The 14,460-nt window shown below is 43.6% G+C and overlaps 1 protein-coding gene across 2 annotated transcripts in view; it reads left to right on the top strand.

Annotated features, from left to right (window-relative positions):
* Positions 1-14,460, top strand: part of chchd6b (coiled-coil-helix-coiled-coil-helix domain containing 6b) — a 71,561-nt gene that overhangs the window by 20,650 nt on the left and 36,451 nt on the right. The window contains exons 5-7 of one of the 2 annotated variants that reach the window (XM_034083354.2): positions 356-376; positions 2,670-2,753; positions 11,822-11,892. In XM_034083354.2, coding sequence (XP_033939245.1) covers positions 356-376; positions 2,670-2,753; positions 11,822-11,892 — 176 coding nt within the window. The remainder of the gene's footprint in view (positions 1-355; positions 377-2,669; positions 2,754-11,821; positions 11,893-14,460) is intronic. The other variant, XM_034083355.2, reaches the window with a different exon arrangement.

Here is a 14,460-nt window from a genome sequence, read left to right as displayed (position 1 = left end):
GTACATAGCTTTGCAAGCTAGCGCCTAGTGGAGGACGTAACCATAGAAACAAAACTAACTAGCTGTCCTCACTGCAAGGCTCCGCGCCCAACCTCAGGGTGAGAAAAATATCAAATCATGTGAATGCAGCTTTAACCTTTATTCCTTTTATCAATTACTTCAACTTGCTTTCTCTTTGCAACATTTCCTCTCCTTAACCACCTCATTCTTGAGTGTCACTTTATTCATCTTTACCTCACCTCACTTTTTTATTTTCCTTTTAATCAACCCTTTTTGTCTCTATCATTTCTCCCATCCCAGCGCTTCTTTATACCCTCGGCTGTCTCACTAACCCGGCTCCTTCTCTCCCTCCTAGCCAGCAAATTTGGATGCCTGGGTAAGCAACACTACCATTGCTGCTGCCTCCTTTTTATTAAAAATACTATATTTCTCTACCTTTTCCCTTCCCTCTCTCTCTTGCCTATTCAAATGTCATGTTTGCATTGTGCATTAAAGCGAGGCTGCGAGTGCCACCATTCCACACAACAACACTTTGGGAGGTATTCAGCTAGAAAATTACACATCATCTGTGCTGCTAGCAGAGGTGATTTGACACACAAACACACGTACACACACAGCCCTTAAGCATCAAACAGCCGCTGCGGAAAGAGAGAGTGCAGTGAGCACAGTATAGGGATTTGCAGATGTGTTCTTTGGGGATGCGTATGTCTGTTAAGTTTGATTTGATTGGATTACAATGAATGTAATGTCAATCTGTGTGTAAGTGTGTGTGTGTGTGTGTGTGTGTGTGTGTGTGTGTGTGTGTGTGTGTGTGTGTGTGTGTGTGTGTGTGTGTGTGTGTGTGTGTGTGTGTGTGTGTGTGTGTGTGTGTGTGTGTGTGTGTGTGTGTGTGTGTGTGTGTGTGTGTGTGTGTGTGTGTGTGTGTGTTCACCAGCAAAGAGAGCAGAAGAAGAGTAGATGTAGTAGTACAGCAATCTGTCACCATTACACCATGGCACAGAATGTGCGCCTGTTTGTAATACACTTTTTCAATACTACATAAATCCATGCCCCATTGCTGCCTTTTTTCCCTCACTCCTATCTACAGTAGCTTAATTGTGTTAATACACCATATAATGTTGATACTGCTATAACACTGTTTAGAAACAATGTGCATTCATGAGTGAGCTAGCTACTGATTGATAATCATTTCAATATGCAGGCAAACATTATTCAGATCAAACGTTTGAATGGCGAGGACAATTCAACCACGCTGTGCGCATGTTTCTTATCCTTTTGATGCATTTAGCTTTTCTATGTGATTGTAAGGCTGCTCAGGCTCTGCTTTGATCTTCTGCACACTCTACACACAGCATGGACACACTTCTGACAGACCAACAGATTCTAAACCAGGCTGCAAGGTGTGGAGTGTATCAGTGAGATTCAGTTTGCTGCTATTCACGTCAGATACAGTATATGGCATGTTTTCTGGAAATAGATTTGATATGTTTTCATGTAAAGACACTGCCAAAATACACCACTGACTAGAAGGCTTCATGCAACATGTATAATCCTTGCTTTTATGTTCCAAGAGAAAACCTTCTTTGAAACCTAAACATTAAATAAGATACAAGTCAGCATCAAAATGTAGCGTCATGCTCTTCTTCTTTGACTATCTCTCTATTATTTTCCTTTTGCAGCGCTGCAATAGCTCTTCATTACGCTTTCTCTGTTTATCATATAACCTTGATACCTATTTACCACAAGCAAGTAATCCCTTTTAATTCCACTTTATGTGATTGTGTAATGATATTGACGCACTGTGAAGCCTCCAGATATTAAACCAAGTTGTCTAACATCTTCTAGTGAATCTTAACTAATAAAAACCCCTGATGCATGTTCCCTTCTGGAGCGGAGCTTGTTTTCACAGTGTCTCTTCTATCTTCCTCTGCTTGCATGCTGCTCTGCCATGGCCCAAACTCTGGGTCTTCCTACAGACTTCCATCTTGCTGCTTGTCAAAGCTTGGCTCAGCGGGCATGTAACAGCCTTTCACCTCATCCTAACTCCAGCATCGCCATGTCAGCTTCTGCCGCCGCCGGAGTAGTTTTGTAAGTTCGGTTACAGTCGATGGACTAGCTACGAAATAGCCATTTGCGTTTTACTTTGTTGTGTATGTGATCTACCTTTCATATTGTTTTATATGTCCATCATACATTTGTCATTGATCCATAACATAGTGGTGTTTCAGGTAACACATGCAGAAAAATAATGCATTGACATCATGAACCTGCAATTTGATGCTATATCCATTAACAACACACTTTTGGAGAGTTCTGTTGTGTCCTAAAATGTCTTAGACACTATTTTATGTTTTGTTCTCTCCCTGGTGCAGAAGAAGTGGGTTTAGGTAAGGGTTCTGGTTAGTCTTTTGGGCACTGACAGAAACACATTGCCTTATTCTCCCCCCCCTCAGCATGAAATATCTATTTTATTACCTGGATTGATTTCTCTCCTGTTATTTGCCAGGCAGTCACAATGATGTATTTTCACAGGTCATATTAATAGATTAAAATGTCATGATGCAATATAAAGAACCTGTTCAATAGCTTTTTAAAAGCAATGTTTTTTATTTATTTTATTTTTACCTTATTATGTCATTTCTAATTCTACTCTCCCCTCCCCTTTTCAGGCCAAACAGCTGGAGAACAAAGAGAAGGAACTGGCCAGCATATCCAGCTTCTATAAACAGCAACTAGAAATACTGGACAAAAAGGTAAAGACGGTTTCATCTTATAAACATGTCATTAAAAAGAAATAATCAGAAACGCTCTTTCTATGAACATGCTTCAGTTAAGAGAGCAGTAGAACGTTTAGCACTCCTTGTGACATGTATAACAGGAGACCTTAGAAACCAGATTCAAACGTCCTCTAGACCAGTGGTTCTCAACTGGTGGGTCGCGGACCCGTTTCGAGTGGGTCGCGGATGTGTGAGTGAAGAAAAAAAAAAATGGGAAAAAAACTTTTATTTTGAAGACCCGATTTTCTAACGCTGTGCATGCAGTCGGCGTTGGACTGGAAGTACCGGAGACCATAAACGGTTTTGAAAACTTCTGTCACGTAGTGATCATCTTCTCAATAAAATATCTTTGCTGATGTTTTTTCGAGTCTTCTGGCCAATCAGAATCAAGATTGTTGCCGGAAGTCCCCACGGAGAATAACTTTGCGGTAGAACTCTTCTTTATACATCCATGGTTACAACTTCAGATAGAAATGAACACATAATGAAATATGACCCCCGGTGTGATGACTGACAGGTCACAGAACAATGGGAGCTATCTACCCTTACCCACAATTTAAAGTAAGTCACACAGACTATCTCCTCTTTACTCTTCTCGCAGCAAGATGTCAGAACGAAGTGAGAAACAAACAATGGCACAAAATATTATTAATACGTCGGGTAGTAATAGATTTATTTATTTTCTTCTCAGTGTACCAGAATGCATAGTTTATGTTAGTATTTCTAAAAATCTCCTGGGGGAGAATCCCCCCAGACCCCCCTGCTGGGGTTGGGTTTTCAGCATGTGTGCCTTTTTATATAGTTCAGCTTTGATTCCATCATAACATTAAACCTTTTTTAAAAGCATACTTTAGTGGCGGATTTAGGATTGTAGGAGATCCGGGGCTTAGCCCAGGAGTTGTTGGGTTGGGGGGGGTGCAAGGGTACACTGCTAGTGGGGGGTGTACCGAACATCCTTTAGGGGGGTCGTCGCCTCCTCTCGGGGGGTCCGGGGGCATGTTCCCCCGGGAAGATTTTTTTTAAATTTTGAAATTGAAGGCATCAATCTGGTGCACTTTGAGAGCAACCCTACCTTAATAACACCTTAAAGCGGACAAAAGGCACTGGAGAACACTTATTCATTAACACCCTTTAATGAAGCAAGCTAATGCCTTAACTCACTCAAATAGTCGTTTACTTATTAAGGTGAAACGAATGTGCGTAGAGTTTTAAAGGATACGGATAGTCTCACCTTGATTCTGGCGCATTGCTTATCGTTTTATAGATCTATTCTCATCCACCATCTTTGTTTGTGACGTAAAGAGTGTAAGAGTCACGTTTCTGAATCGGACACTGAATGCAGTCACAGCCAATCGGATCTGATTCAGAGGGTTGCCTGTCAGTTCTGTTGTTATGTGTACTGAAACGAGAATTCCACGCGCGAAAACAAAATACAAATTGGAATACGTTATTTTAGTGTCTTAAAAGTAGACTGAGGTATGAAGGGTTAACGTTACATCTTAGGATAATTTGTAGTCATGTTCTGTATACATACTAACATATACTTAGTGTGGTTACTCCATGTTTACTAGCTATAACATTAACGTTACATCACTCTTTTTCACTTCTTACTCAGTCAGCCAGAGTGCAGATATCACCATTAGATTCACAAACCTGAAACATCATCCATTTCTTCACTGCTGGTGATGACATTGTTGTCAGCTGCTGATACTGCTGCTGCTGCAGCTTGTGGCGCCTGCTTCGATGAAAATAACTTTCTAATATCCATAACTTTATAGGCTATTAGCTTAAAACTCGTCAGGCACTAGGAAGGATCACTTCTTCTTCAGGGCAGGCTACGCAGTACGCAGGCTAATGTCCCACAGTGGCTGCCTCTCTGGTGGACTCCGGTACTGCACATTACTCCAGAGACGTTTTTTTTTTTTAAGTGAAACATCCGGGGCCTTTCAGAAAACATCCAGGGCTTGAGCCCAAGTAGCCACCCCCTAGCGCCGCCACTGGTCCCGAGGCCTGACCAGTTGAGAACCACTGCTCTAGGCTTTTACTGAAAAAAGTCCTCACACTTCAGGAATAGCAAAACAAGTTCTAACATGACATATTACTCACTCTCCTTGGGTAGTCAAATCTCTTTGCCGATACAAGACACTCTTCCTTATCTTGGAAATGTCAAGCCCACATACCAATGTCAGGAGGCAGATGTAAATGAATTGAAAGTCTCAGCAGGCGGATGAGAGTCACGGCTCTCCAGCACTCAGCAGCGGTCTCCCAGCGCGCTGAGAGCTGCAGTCGTCTAATCAAAAGTACTGTGTCCTTTAGCCGGCAACCCAGTGGTCTTTTTTTTAAATAAATAAAAGCAGTTTGTCGGGTGCTTTTAAGAAATTATGGCCTGTGTTCCCTCCATCTCAACACTAATGTGTTGTTGATATTTCGCAAAAGCCAAATGCACAGGGCTCTGATAATGTTGATTGCTTACAGAGTAAACTTGGGCAGATTTGTTAAAGTACTCTGAGAGAAGCAAGGTCAGTGATGGTGCATGATTTCAGGGCAGGAAAAAAGTGCTTTATGCTTTTAGGGAATGGAAAGTGGCTTAGAGGAAGCATACCAGGCAGGAGAGTAACACTACACCGTGCAAGTAAAGACAGGAAGGACATTTCAGAAAAACACAGATGACTAGTACACTGAACATTTTAAAATAAGACTTGGAGAAAAAGATTAGTACAAAAATAAAATCCTTAGTAATTATTGAGACTGGTGGCTGCTAATTGAACTGCAGTTAGCATCCTGTTCATCATGGAAAACAGTGACGTTTAAAGTGATCCCCAGAAACAGACAAAGGGTCTTCGATGTATCAGATGCCCTGACAAGTTTTATTAGGGGTGTTATGATATTGTCATTAATAAGTCAACTTTTACTGTGTGCTTTTTCTTTATTGATCGCCTGACGTCAGTAAGATAGGCTCCCCTAGATAAAACCTTTTTTAATGCTTACATAGAATTTGTGTTGGACTCTCTGCTATATTGTGTGATCTAATGTAAATGTTGCACAAGACCACTGTATTGCAGCTAACGAGAGGCAAGGCATTCAGCGACGCAATGTCACATCCTTTAGATTTTCCTAGATAAAATGTCCCAAATGTTTTTCATAGAAATCTGACCACGGATTCTTGTAGGCCATAGAGAACATCGGAGAAGTTCTCAGTTTTTAACTTACATTACAATCCATTCAAACATAGACACATTGCTTCCTAAATGAACTGAAACTTCACCCCCCCCCTCCCCTCGCCTGCCTATCCTGTGTTTCTCTTCACAACCGCTGATCTCCCTTCAGTATTCAGTAGACAGTCTCTGGGACTTGACTCCCCCTCCACGCCTCTCCCGTCTCTCCCTGCGTCCGGCAGGGCCCATCAGTCAGACGGGGGACCTTATCTAGTCCCTGGCACTCGCCTCCTTTAGGCCTCTGAGAAAACCTTTTTACATAGCCAAGTTAAATGGAGGGGCCCCTATACGCCGTGCGGCAAGCAGCACACTGCGCTGCAATGCTTGACGGAGGAGACTGATTGGCAGAAGAGTGGAGGATGCTCTATCTCTCTCCGCTCGCCGCCGCAGTCGCTTTTTCTATCGCCTTTTTTCACCCCTCACTTGCTCGCAGCTGACCTGCATGCGGATGAGGGAGTGAGAAAGAGGCGGACTGGTAGCAGGAGATAAAGAGGCTATATGGACTGTGCATTAAACAGTCTATCCTGAGCCAGCACCCTGAGCCGCCGTAACTCTCCCTCCTTCATTTTCCAATCTAGCACTCCATTCATCCACGCCTCCTTTCATGCCCCCTTTCCTTTACACTGCCTATTTTACTTTCCTTTCACATTCTCATACCTGTAGCAAACACCAGTTGGCTTGAAATAAATGGCCACTTAGAAGTTGAATTGTGACTGACAAAGCTTATATACATGAAATGCAAAAACTACTTAAAATCCTAATGTCTCTCAAGAGTATAAATTATGATTTGAAGATAGCTTTACATTGCTCTGTCCTGGCTTCTCATCCCTCAATGTTTTATTCGATATTTTGTATGCAAAGCAGAAAATTAAACGTGTTGAACACCATGGTCCACACATGTATGGTCTGTGTGGTTGTCTTTACATATGCTAATAGGTCAGAGTTTATCCATAGAATTGTAAGAATGTAAAATACATGCACAAGCAGACACGCAATTGCCCTGATGTGTCGATGATATGAGGAAAAGATTTAAGCAAAAGGCAAGGGCAGCCAAATTAGAAGGAGAATCCACTGGTAATTGGTGTGTGATCTTCCCCTGAATCAACACTCTGGCCAATCAGCAGCCCCTTCCAACTGGCTAAAGTGTGTGTGTGTGTGTGTGTGTGTGTGTGTGTGTGTGTGTGTGTGTGTGTGTGTGTGTGTGTGTGTGTGTGTGTGTGTGCGTGTGTGCGTGCGTGCGTGCGTGCGTGCGTGCGTGCGTGCGTGCGTGCGTGCGTGCGTGCGTGCGTGTGTGTGTCCTGTATGAAAACACACACTAACACACTCTGATGTCCAGTTTGCCCAAGGGATAAATGACGATAACCCATTATTGTGTTTGTCTAAAGGCTGTGCATGCAGCAGTGTGTTTGTGTGTGTGTTGGCACAACATGTTTGTATGTATGCTGTCAGTTCAGAAGTAATTGTGACAGAGTGGCCAATCCACTGCACAACTTTGCATTTCCTCTCTTCCCACACGGAGAGACATCCCAAGACACACATCCTCTCCTTCTCTTTACCAATCCTTTCCCCTCTGCGCTTATTTGTGGATGCCTTCCTAATCTCTTCCCAGTGTACAGGTGGAGTATATCTGTCTCCCTGTGGCAACATAGGCTTTGACTCTGTAAACAAGTCTCAGTTTAAAATTCACCTCTTTTTAATCCCCCAACCAACCCCCCTCTCCCTTGTCGACTGCTTCCTCCCAAATAAAAAAAACTAAAATTAATCCGCCTTCGTCCAGGCGTGGAGCGTGAAACAACCCCTCCCTGAAAATCCTGACATCAGCCCATCTCAATCCACGGCTGCTGGAGGGTGTTCAGACGAGTGTGCACGTAAGGATCATCTGAACATAAGCGTACTCATACAAACACAGATTTAGTCACACACCTGCATGTATGCAAGCTTACACACACACACACACACACACACACACACACACACACACACACACGCTAATCCCCTCCATGAGTCTTTCCAACACCCCCAAAAACCTTGAGTTTCCCCCCACGAGGGTTATCATCCCTCCTTTCTGTCTCTCCACATTGGGATTTTGTCCCCATGGGTGCAAACGACTGGGAAGAGCTCTCTCTCTCTCTCTGTGTGTGTGTGTGTGTGTGTGTGTGTGTGTGTGTGTGTGTGTGTGTGTGTGTGTGTGTGGTGTGTGTGTGTGTGTGTGTGTGTGTGTTGTGTGTGTGTGTGTGTGTGTGTGTGTGTGTGTGTGTGTGTGTGTGTGTGTGTGTGTGTGTGTGTGTGTGTGTGTGTGTGTGTGTGTGTGTGTGATAGTGCTGCCACTTCACTGGTATCATGAGGGCTGAGCTGGGGCTGTTGCTCTGGGTCTTTTCCGCCAACAGACACCAGAAAAACATGTTGAAACACACAAAGACAACACACAGCCAACACACAGCCAACACTTTGACGCATAAGCTCTACCTGTCAGTCCAAACCCTCATTCACACTTCCTGTTTAGTACTTTGTTTATTATATTATTTTCCAACCAAAATGAGTGTAGTATTATTGCAAAAAAAGAGGTAAAAAATAACAAAGACAGTAACATATTGTATTGAGTAGTAGAGTATATACATGTACATATAATTTTCATCATTTTAATACTAAAGCAGTATTATGTGATCTAAACTAAATGTTGTTGTTTTTTTAATGTTGTTTCTCAGTTTTTTATGCTATAAATTGACCTAAACGGCTAGTGTTTATTTGTTTATTTTCTTCCAAGTACGAGACACTACATCAGTGGTTCTCAAACTTTTTCTGTCAGGCCCCCCCTTTGGAGAAAAAAAAAAAGGTCGGCCCCCCCAACACAAATAATCAGCCTCAGTGGCGGCGCCAGATATTTCTTTTGGGGGTGCTGTGGGGTAGCTTGACGTTTCATAGAGGGTGCTCCAACATTTAGGGTTCCCCATTAATGTACCGGTCGCTACAGTGGAATCTTCTACTGCAACACTCCCCACGCAAATACACAGTGTACCCGCGACTGTTACAATGAAGGCTCGATAATCAGCTCACGGCATATAGGTGTAAGCAGGGGTCAAGTGCTATTTGTATAGGTGGTGTGTGGACCTCACATAGGGGGGTCCGGGGGCATGCTCCCCCGGGAAGATTTATTTTTAAATATTGAAGTTAAATGCATAAATCTGGTGCACTTTGAGAGCAAAATGAAGAGATCTATGGATACATCTCTCAACACCCATATGAAACAGAACTGTAAACAGATTTACTTTTTCTTTATGGATATTTTACAAATCACCCTTTTAAACTTTATTCTTGTTTTACTGTCATATAGTATTTCATACCTGTTTTTCATTTATTCTCTTATTTTTTTATAACTATAATGATCATATAAACGTGTGCCTCGGAAATAATTGTTTACATTAATCGTGACCAAAACGTTTGAGACCCACTGAGATAACACTGAGAGTCCTTTAGCTCACTGAGTCTCTCAGTCTGACAGGAGAGGACTCTCCTCCACTTTGTTGTTGAAAAAACTCCTTATATCCGTTAGCGTAGCTCGCTAGCACCAGAAGCTAACAACAACGATCTCCGGTACCGGTGTGCTCTCTCTCTCTCTCTCTCTCTCGCTCGCGCACACATAATGGCTCGTTCCACACACACACAGAGCTAAGCTTTAATGAAACACAGAGACCCAGACGTAATAGTACTGTACTGCATCATATTATTTTCGAATCAATAATTTTTCAAATTATGATTTTTTTTTTTTTTTATAACCATTTTTCCTCCTGGTCTCTCGCACCCCCCCTGGCATGCCTCTGCGCCCCCAAGGGGGGGCGCGCGCCCCACTTTGAGAACTACATCAACCTCCGCCTGACCCCACCAAACTCACAACATAGAGTGGGGGCAACAATCACCAGCAGAAACTTTCTTTACCTTTAAACCATCCTCTTGCTGCTTCCCAACACTCTATGTCCTGAATAATCTGAGGCACCCATGGGTTTAAGCCCCTGTGGTGCCTTTTTTTTTTATCTCGGCTCGAACACTGGAGTCCCACAAGGCAAATACCGACTTTCAAGTTTCAGCTCAGCTTTCCTCTGTTGAGTTTACCCGCTGAGCCCTTGACCTGAGGCTAAAGGCGTTACCATGTAGCTAACTTCTTACCACATATTTCCAGGGAGTCAGCCAAGGTATTAGCTAACTCTGCAACAAGAAATAGGACTCAATATTTAAAGTCCATGACTTCAGGGCTACGTTTCTAGCACTCTAAATGTAAGGTATTAATTGACAATGTTTAATGCTTTGTAGATTCATAAACCACCTAGATGGGGTTTTGAGGTCTTGGACTTTTTTTTTTATCCCAAAGGTACAGGATGCTGGGATAAAGTATGCTTCAAGTTTTGGAGCTGCAGTTGTAACTACCCCTCCCCTGTCGAGGTTGGATATTTAAGCCTAGTCCACATATTAGCAATGGGGAGATGATATAATGAAGTGAAACTGTAGACACATTTAATTGGTTTCTAAATGAATGTACATGGTCAATAGCTTGATTCAAGACCCACGCAAGACAGTTAAGAATCTTGACATTATCTTCCTACTCCGAAGCCACAAACATGGGCACAACACAACAGCACTTAATTTCGCCTATAAACTGCAGAAGTTTTCAGAGTAGGAAAAAGTGATTGACAGATGATGTGGCCAACATGACTGACAATATGCCAGCTCCTGCAGACTTATATTTGACTGTCTTCTCTTTAAAGATCAGGAAATGAAAGGATAAAGAGGGAGATTATTACATTGTAGTGAATACTTGCAGATAGGATTAAGGAAAAATGGATAGCTATAACATTATTTGAGTCATTTCCAGCTGCAGACATTCAGATCAGGAGAAGCATGTCTGCGGATCACTGTGAAATAATGAGATATGAAAATGACTAGGGGGCACTGGAGGAGTAGAGGGCTGGGGATTGTGAAGGAGGTTTGCGTTTGATCCCATCTCTTTCCCTGCTCCGTCACTTCAATTATCGTCCTCTCCCATCACCCCATCTATTGGGAATATATGGAATAATTAAGCAAAAGCGTAAGAGCGCTGTGGTTATTGGTTTAAAACGGTGATTACTGTGCAGTGGATGTGTATGAGAGGGTGGTGAGAGAGATTTGCTTTGAGTTTGGGGCATTCTAGACAAACTGTATTTCACATTTTTTGACAAAGAGCCTGTAAGAAAGTCATATATCCTACAGAGAGGATGATTTTAAACAAATGGTTAGTACTTTAGCTGGAAAAAAAATCACACCATACACATAGTTATACAAAATACTTATTGTTTGGCTTCTTCCACGTCAGTGCAACACTCCCCAAAATGCAGTGTAGTTAATTCTGCATATGACCTTGCCCTCTAGGCATGGGTTACACCTGTGTAGCAATTACAGTTTAAATGCCACTGTTTCTCGCATTTGATAAAGCATACGGAGTACCAACGAACATCAGCATTCAAATTTGTAAGCAGCGCTGTGAAATTCAAAGGTCGCTAATTTAACAAATGACATTTGGGATAGTGCTTAATGCATTTTGCTTATCACCGTTGGCTTATTAGAGTTTGAACTATAGCTAAAAAAGGGAAAATGCAGGTTGTTAAGCTGTAATTCACAGGACTTGATTTTAGGGCTATGGGAATCTTGTTTTCATGTTTTAAACATTTTATAATGTGAAAGCCATCATTAAAAGTGTGCCTAAGCACCTGGCTTGATGTTTAAAAAGTGAATTGCAACTTCTTCTGAGCTTTTTAATACCACTGAATTAATTCTCACGGTTCTTTGTCTCTTTGCCTCCAGAACCTAGAGAACTACAAGCAGACGGCTGAACAGTACAACGAGGCAGCGAGCAAAGCTGAGGCCGACATCAGGTAAATACTGTGCAACACCATTTTCTGTGGAATGAACCATTCAGCGCACCATTACGGAGCTGCTCCTTACTGCCTCAGTACCGTTATGTTTTTTACGAGTCCAATCATAGGCTAAAGCAGTTTGCCGAATTCATCTCTAAATAATCTATTAGTTGAGGCTGTGATTTTTTTTTTGTCGTAACAACAGTGAGAAAGCAGATGTGGTCAGAGGCCTGAGTTTGCCATGTGTGTATACCGTTAATGGTACAGTCCACACATTACTTCCCACACATACAATGTTTAGGCTAAACGATGCTTTCTTATTATCTTTTCCCTCTCCTTTGTCATAGTATTGTGACAAAACTATGAAATTAATATATCATGTCTCACCATTTTCCTATTAAGATAAGTTAGATAATTCTGACATTGTTGTTTCTCAGACTTTGAATTCATGAGAATTTATTTATCTTATTTTAGAATTGTTAAACAATGTTCTTAACATAGCTTTTAATTGTTATCTTGTCATTACATGCATTTAATAACAAAACAATATCTAAATAATGAGGCAGTACTTTCATCTAGACCACCTGCTGCTTTCTTTCTCAATGTCTTGCTTCATTTGGAAATTAGACATGGAAAAGAAAATAGTGAAAAATACATAACAATATCAATTTTATTTATTTGTCTTTCCAGTGCTCGGAGAGACAGATAGAATCGTGTGAAGCGGATTGGCTGGTTTTAAATATAATTTCAGCAGTGAATGTGCGCTCGATTTTATGTATTGATTTGTACAAAAATGAATACGTTCTTGTGGCATATTGAGACTCTTCCTACGCTGTCCAATAACTGCTAAAATGTCTACATTAACATTCTCTCCTTTCTTCTTCTTTTGTTTATAATGATGCACCTCAATAGCCTTTGTCATGTAGCTAGTACCTGCTTAGTAATCATAGCAATACATGATGAACTCCCTGGCCTTTGAAATGGCCCCATTCGGCTGGTAGTAATAGTAGTAAAACGATAGTTACGGCTGTAACTACGGTTCTATGAGTCCCGGATGACCGCCAGAGGCGGTGCTTTAGCACTGGATATGTCCATGGCGCGCATGCGCAGCTCGAGTACCAATAACAACAAAGTCACCTGTGACCCACGTGACACCGGCTATATCAGCCGGTATTGTAAGAGGATCTGTTCCCCGAATCTTCTCGCGAGCACACAAGAATTCTGAGTGACAGGGAACTCTGGCGGTCATCCGGGACTCATAGTACCGTAGTTACAGCCGTAACTATCGTTCTATTTCGTCCCTACTGACCGCCAGAGGCGGTGCTTTAGCACTGGATGACTTATACCAACAATGTCATGAAGAATCCAAGCCCTTGCTCACCACTGGAAGCAGCGGAGCTCGGCAAAAGGACCACGCCCAAAGAATGGGGAGTGGCGACATTGACCTGATGACAACTGGAGAATGTGCCAGAAGACGACATGCAACTCCCCGACTCACTTCCCTGAGGCTATGGCAAGCAGAAATGCTGCCTTCGTGGGCAGCCACCTAAGCCCCACCTGGGCCAGGGGCTCGAAGGGAGGAGATGATAGGGCATCCGGCAGCAAGGGCAGGTCCCAAGCCGGAGCCCTCGGAGTGCAAGGGGGACGCTGCCGTAAAGCCCCTCTCATAAAGAGGAACACCGACCTGTGGCACCCCGCCGTGGCGCCGTCGACCCGAACATGTCGGGCAGAATCGCAGCCACATAAATTCAGAGTGGAGTGAGAACGTCCACTATCTAGAAGGGACTGTTGTCTAAGCAACAATGTACATGCTGTCCCCAAGGAACACGCACATTCTTGCCCCCCAGTTGGGGTAGAAAGTGCGTGAGTGCAAGCTGCACGGCCCGAAGCTCTAGCACGTTGACCCGGCGCGCACTCTGCTGGGCAGACCACTGACCCTGAACGGTCCTGCCCTGCCGCACTGCACCCCACCCTGAGAGACATGCACCTATGGTGATGGTCTCCTGGCGGGATGGGATGGCGCCCATGGGCACGCCTACCAGGAGATAGGCCCTGCCCCTCCAGCGTGACGGAGAGTGGAGCAATGCTGCGACACCCTGACTTCACTGTGCCTGTGCCACTTGGCGTCCAAGTGAAGGCTGTTCAGCCACATCTGCATGGGACGCAACGACCGCGGGCCTAAGGGCCCAGCGGCCGAGGCAGCTGCCAGTCTGCCCAAGGGCCGGAGGAACTGAATATAAGGCACCCTCTTGCCCGGCCCACGTGGAAGTAGGCATCCCTCGGTTGGGAACCACTCCACCTGTGCGTATGCAGTAGTCAGCATATAGAATGGCAGCACCTTCAGGAATCTGTTGATTCCTCTGAGGCCCAAGATCGGGCGAAATCCGCCGACTTTCTTGCTCACGAGAAAGTATGCCGAGTAGAACCCCCTGGCTAAGCAGAGGGTCTTACTGGGTTGATTGCGTCCTTGGACAAAAGGACGGACAACTCTTGGCCTAGAGGTAGGGCCCCTGCCGGATCGCTGACGACTGTCAATTTAGACCCAGCCGAAGGCTAGGGGCCGGAGCTGCGGTCCGTACCCCTGGG

Source organism: Pseudochaenichthys georgianus, chromosome 5 (assembly GCF_902827115.2).
Source record: "Pseudochaenichthys georgianus chromosome 5, fPseGeo1.2, whole genome shotgun sequence".
In the NCBI taxonomy this organism is placed as follows: domain Eukaryota; kingdom Metazoa; phylum Chordata; class Actinopteri; order Perciformes; family Channichthyidae; genus Pseudochaenichthys; species Pseudochaenichthys georgianus.
The sequence above is the reverse complement of the archived record's forward strand: the minus strand, read 5'-3'. Positions and strand labels throughout refer to the sequence as shown.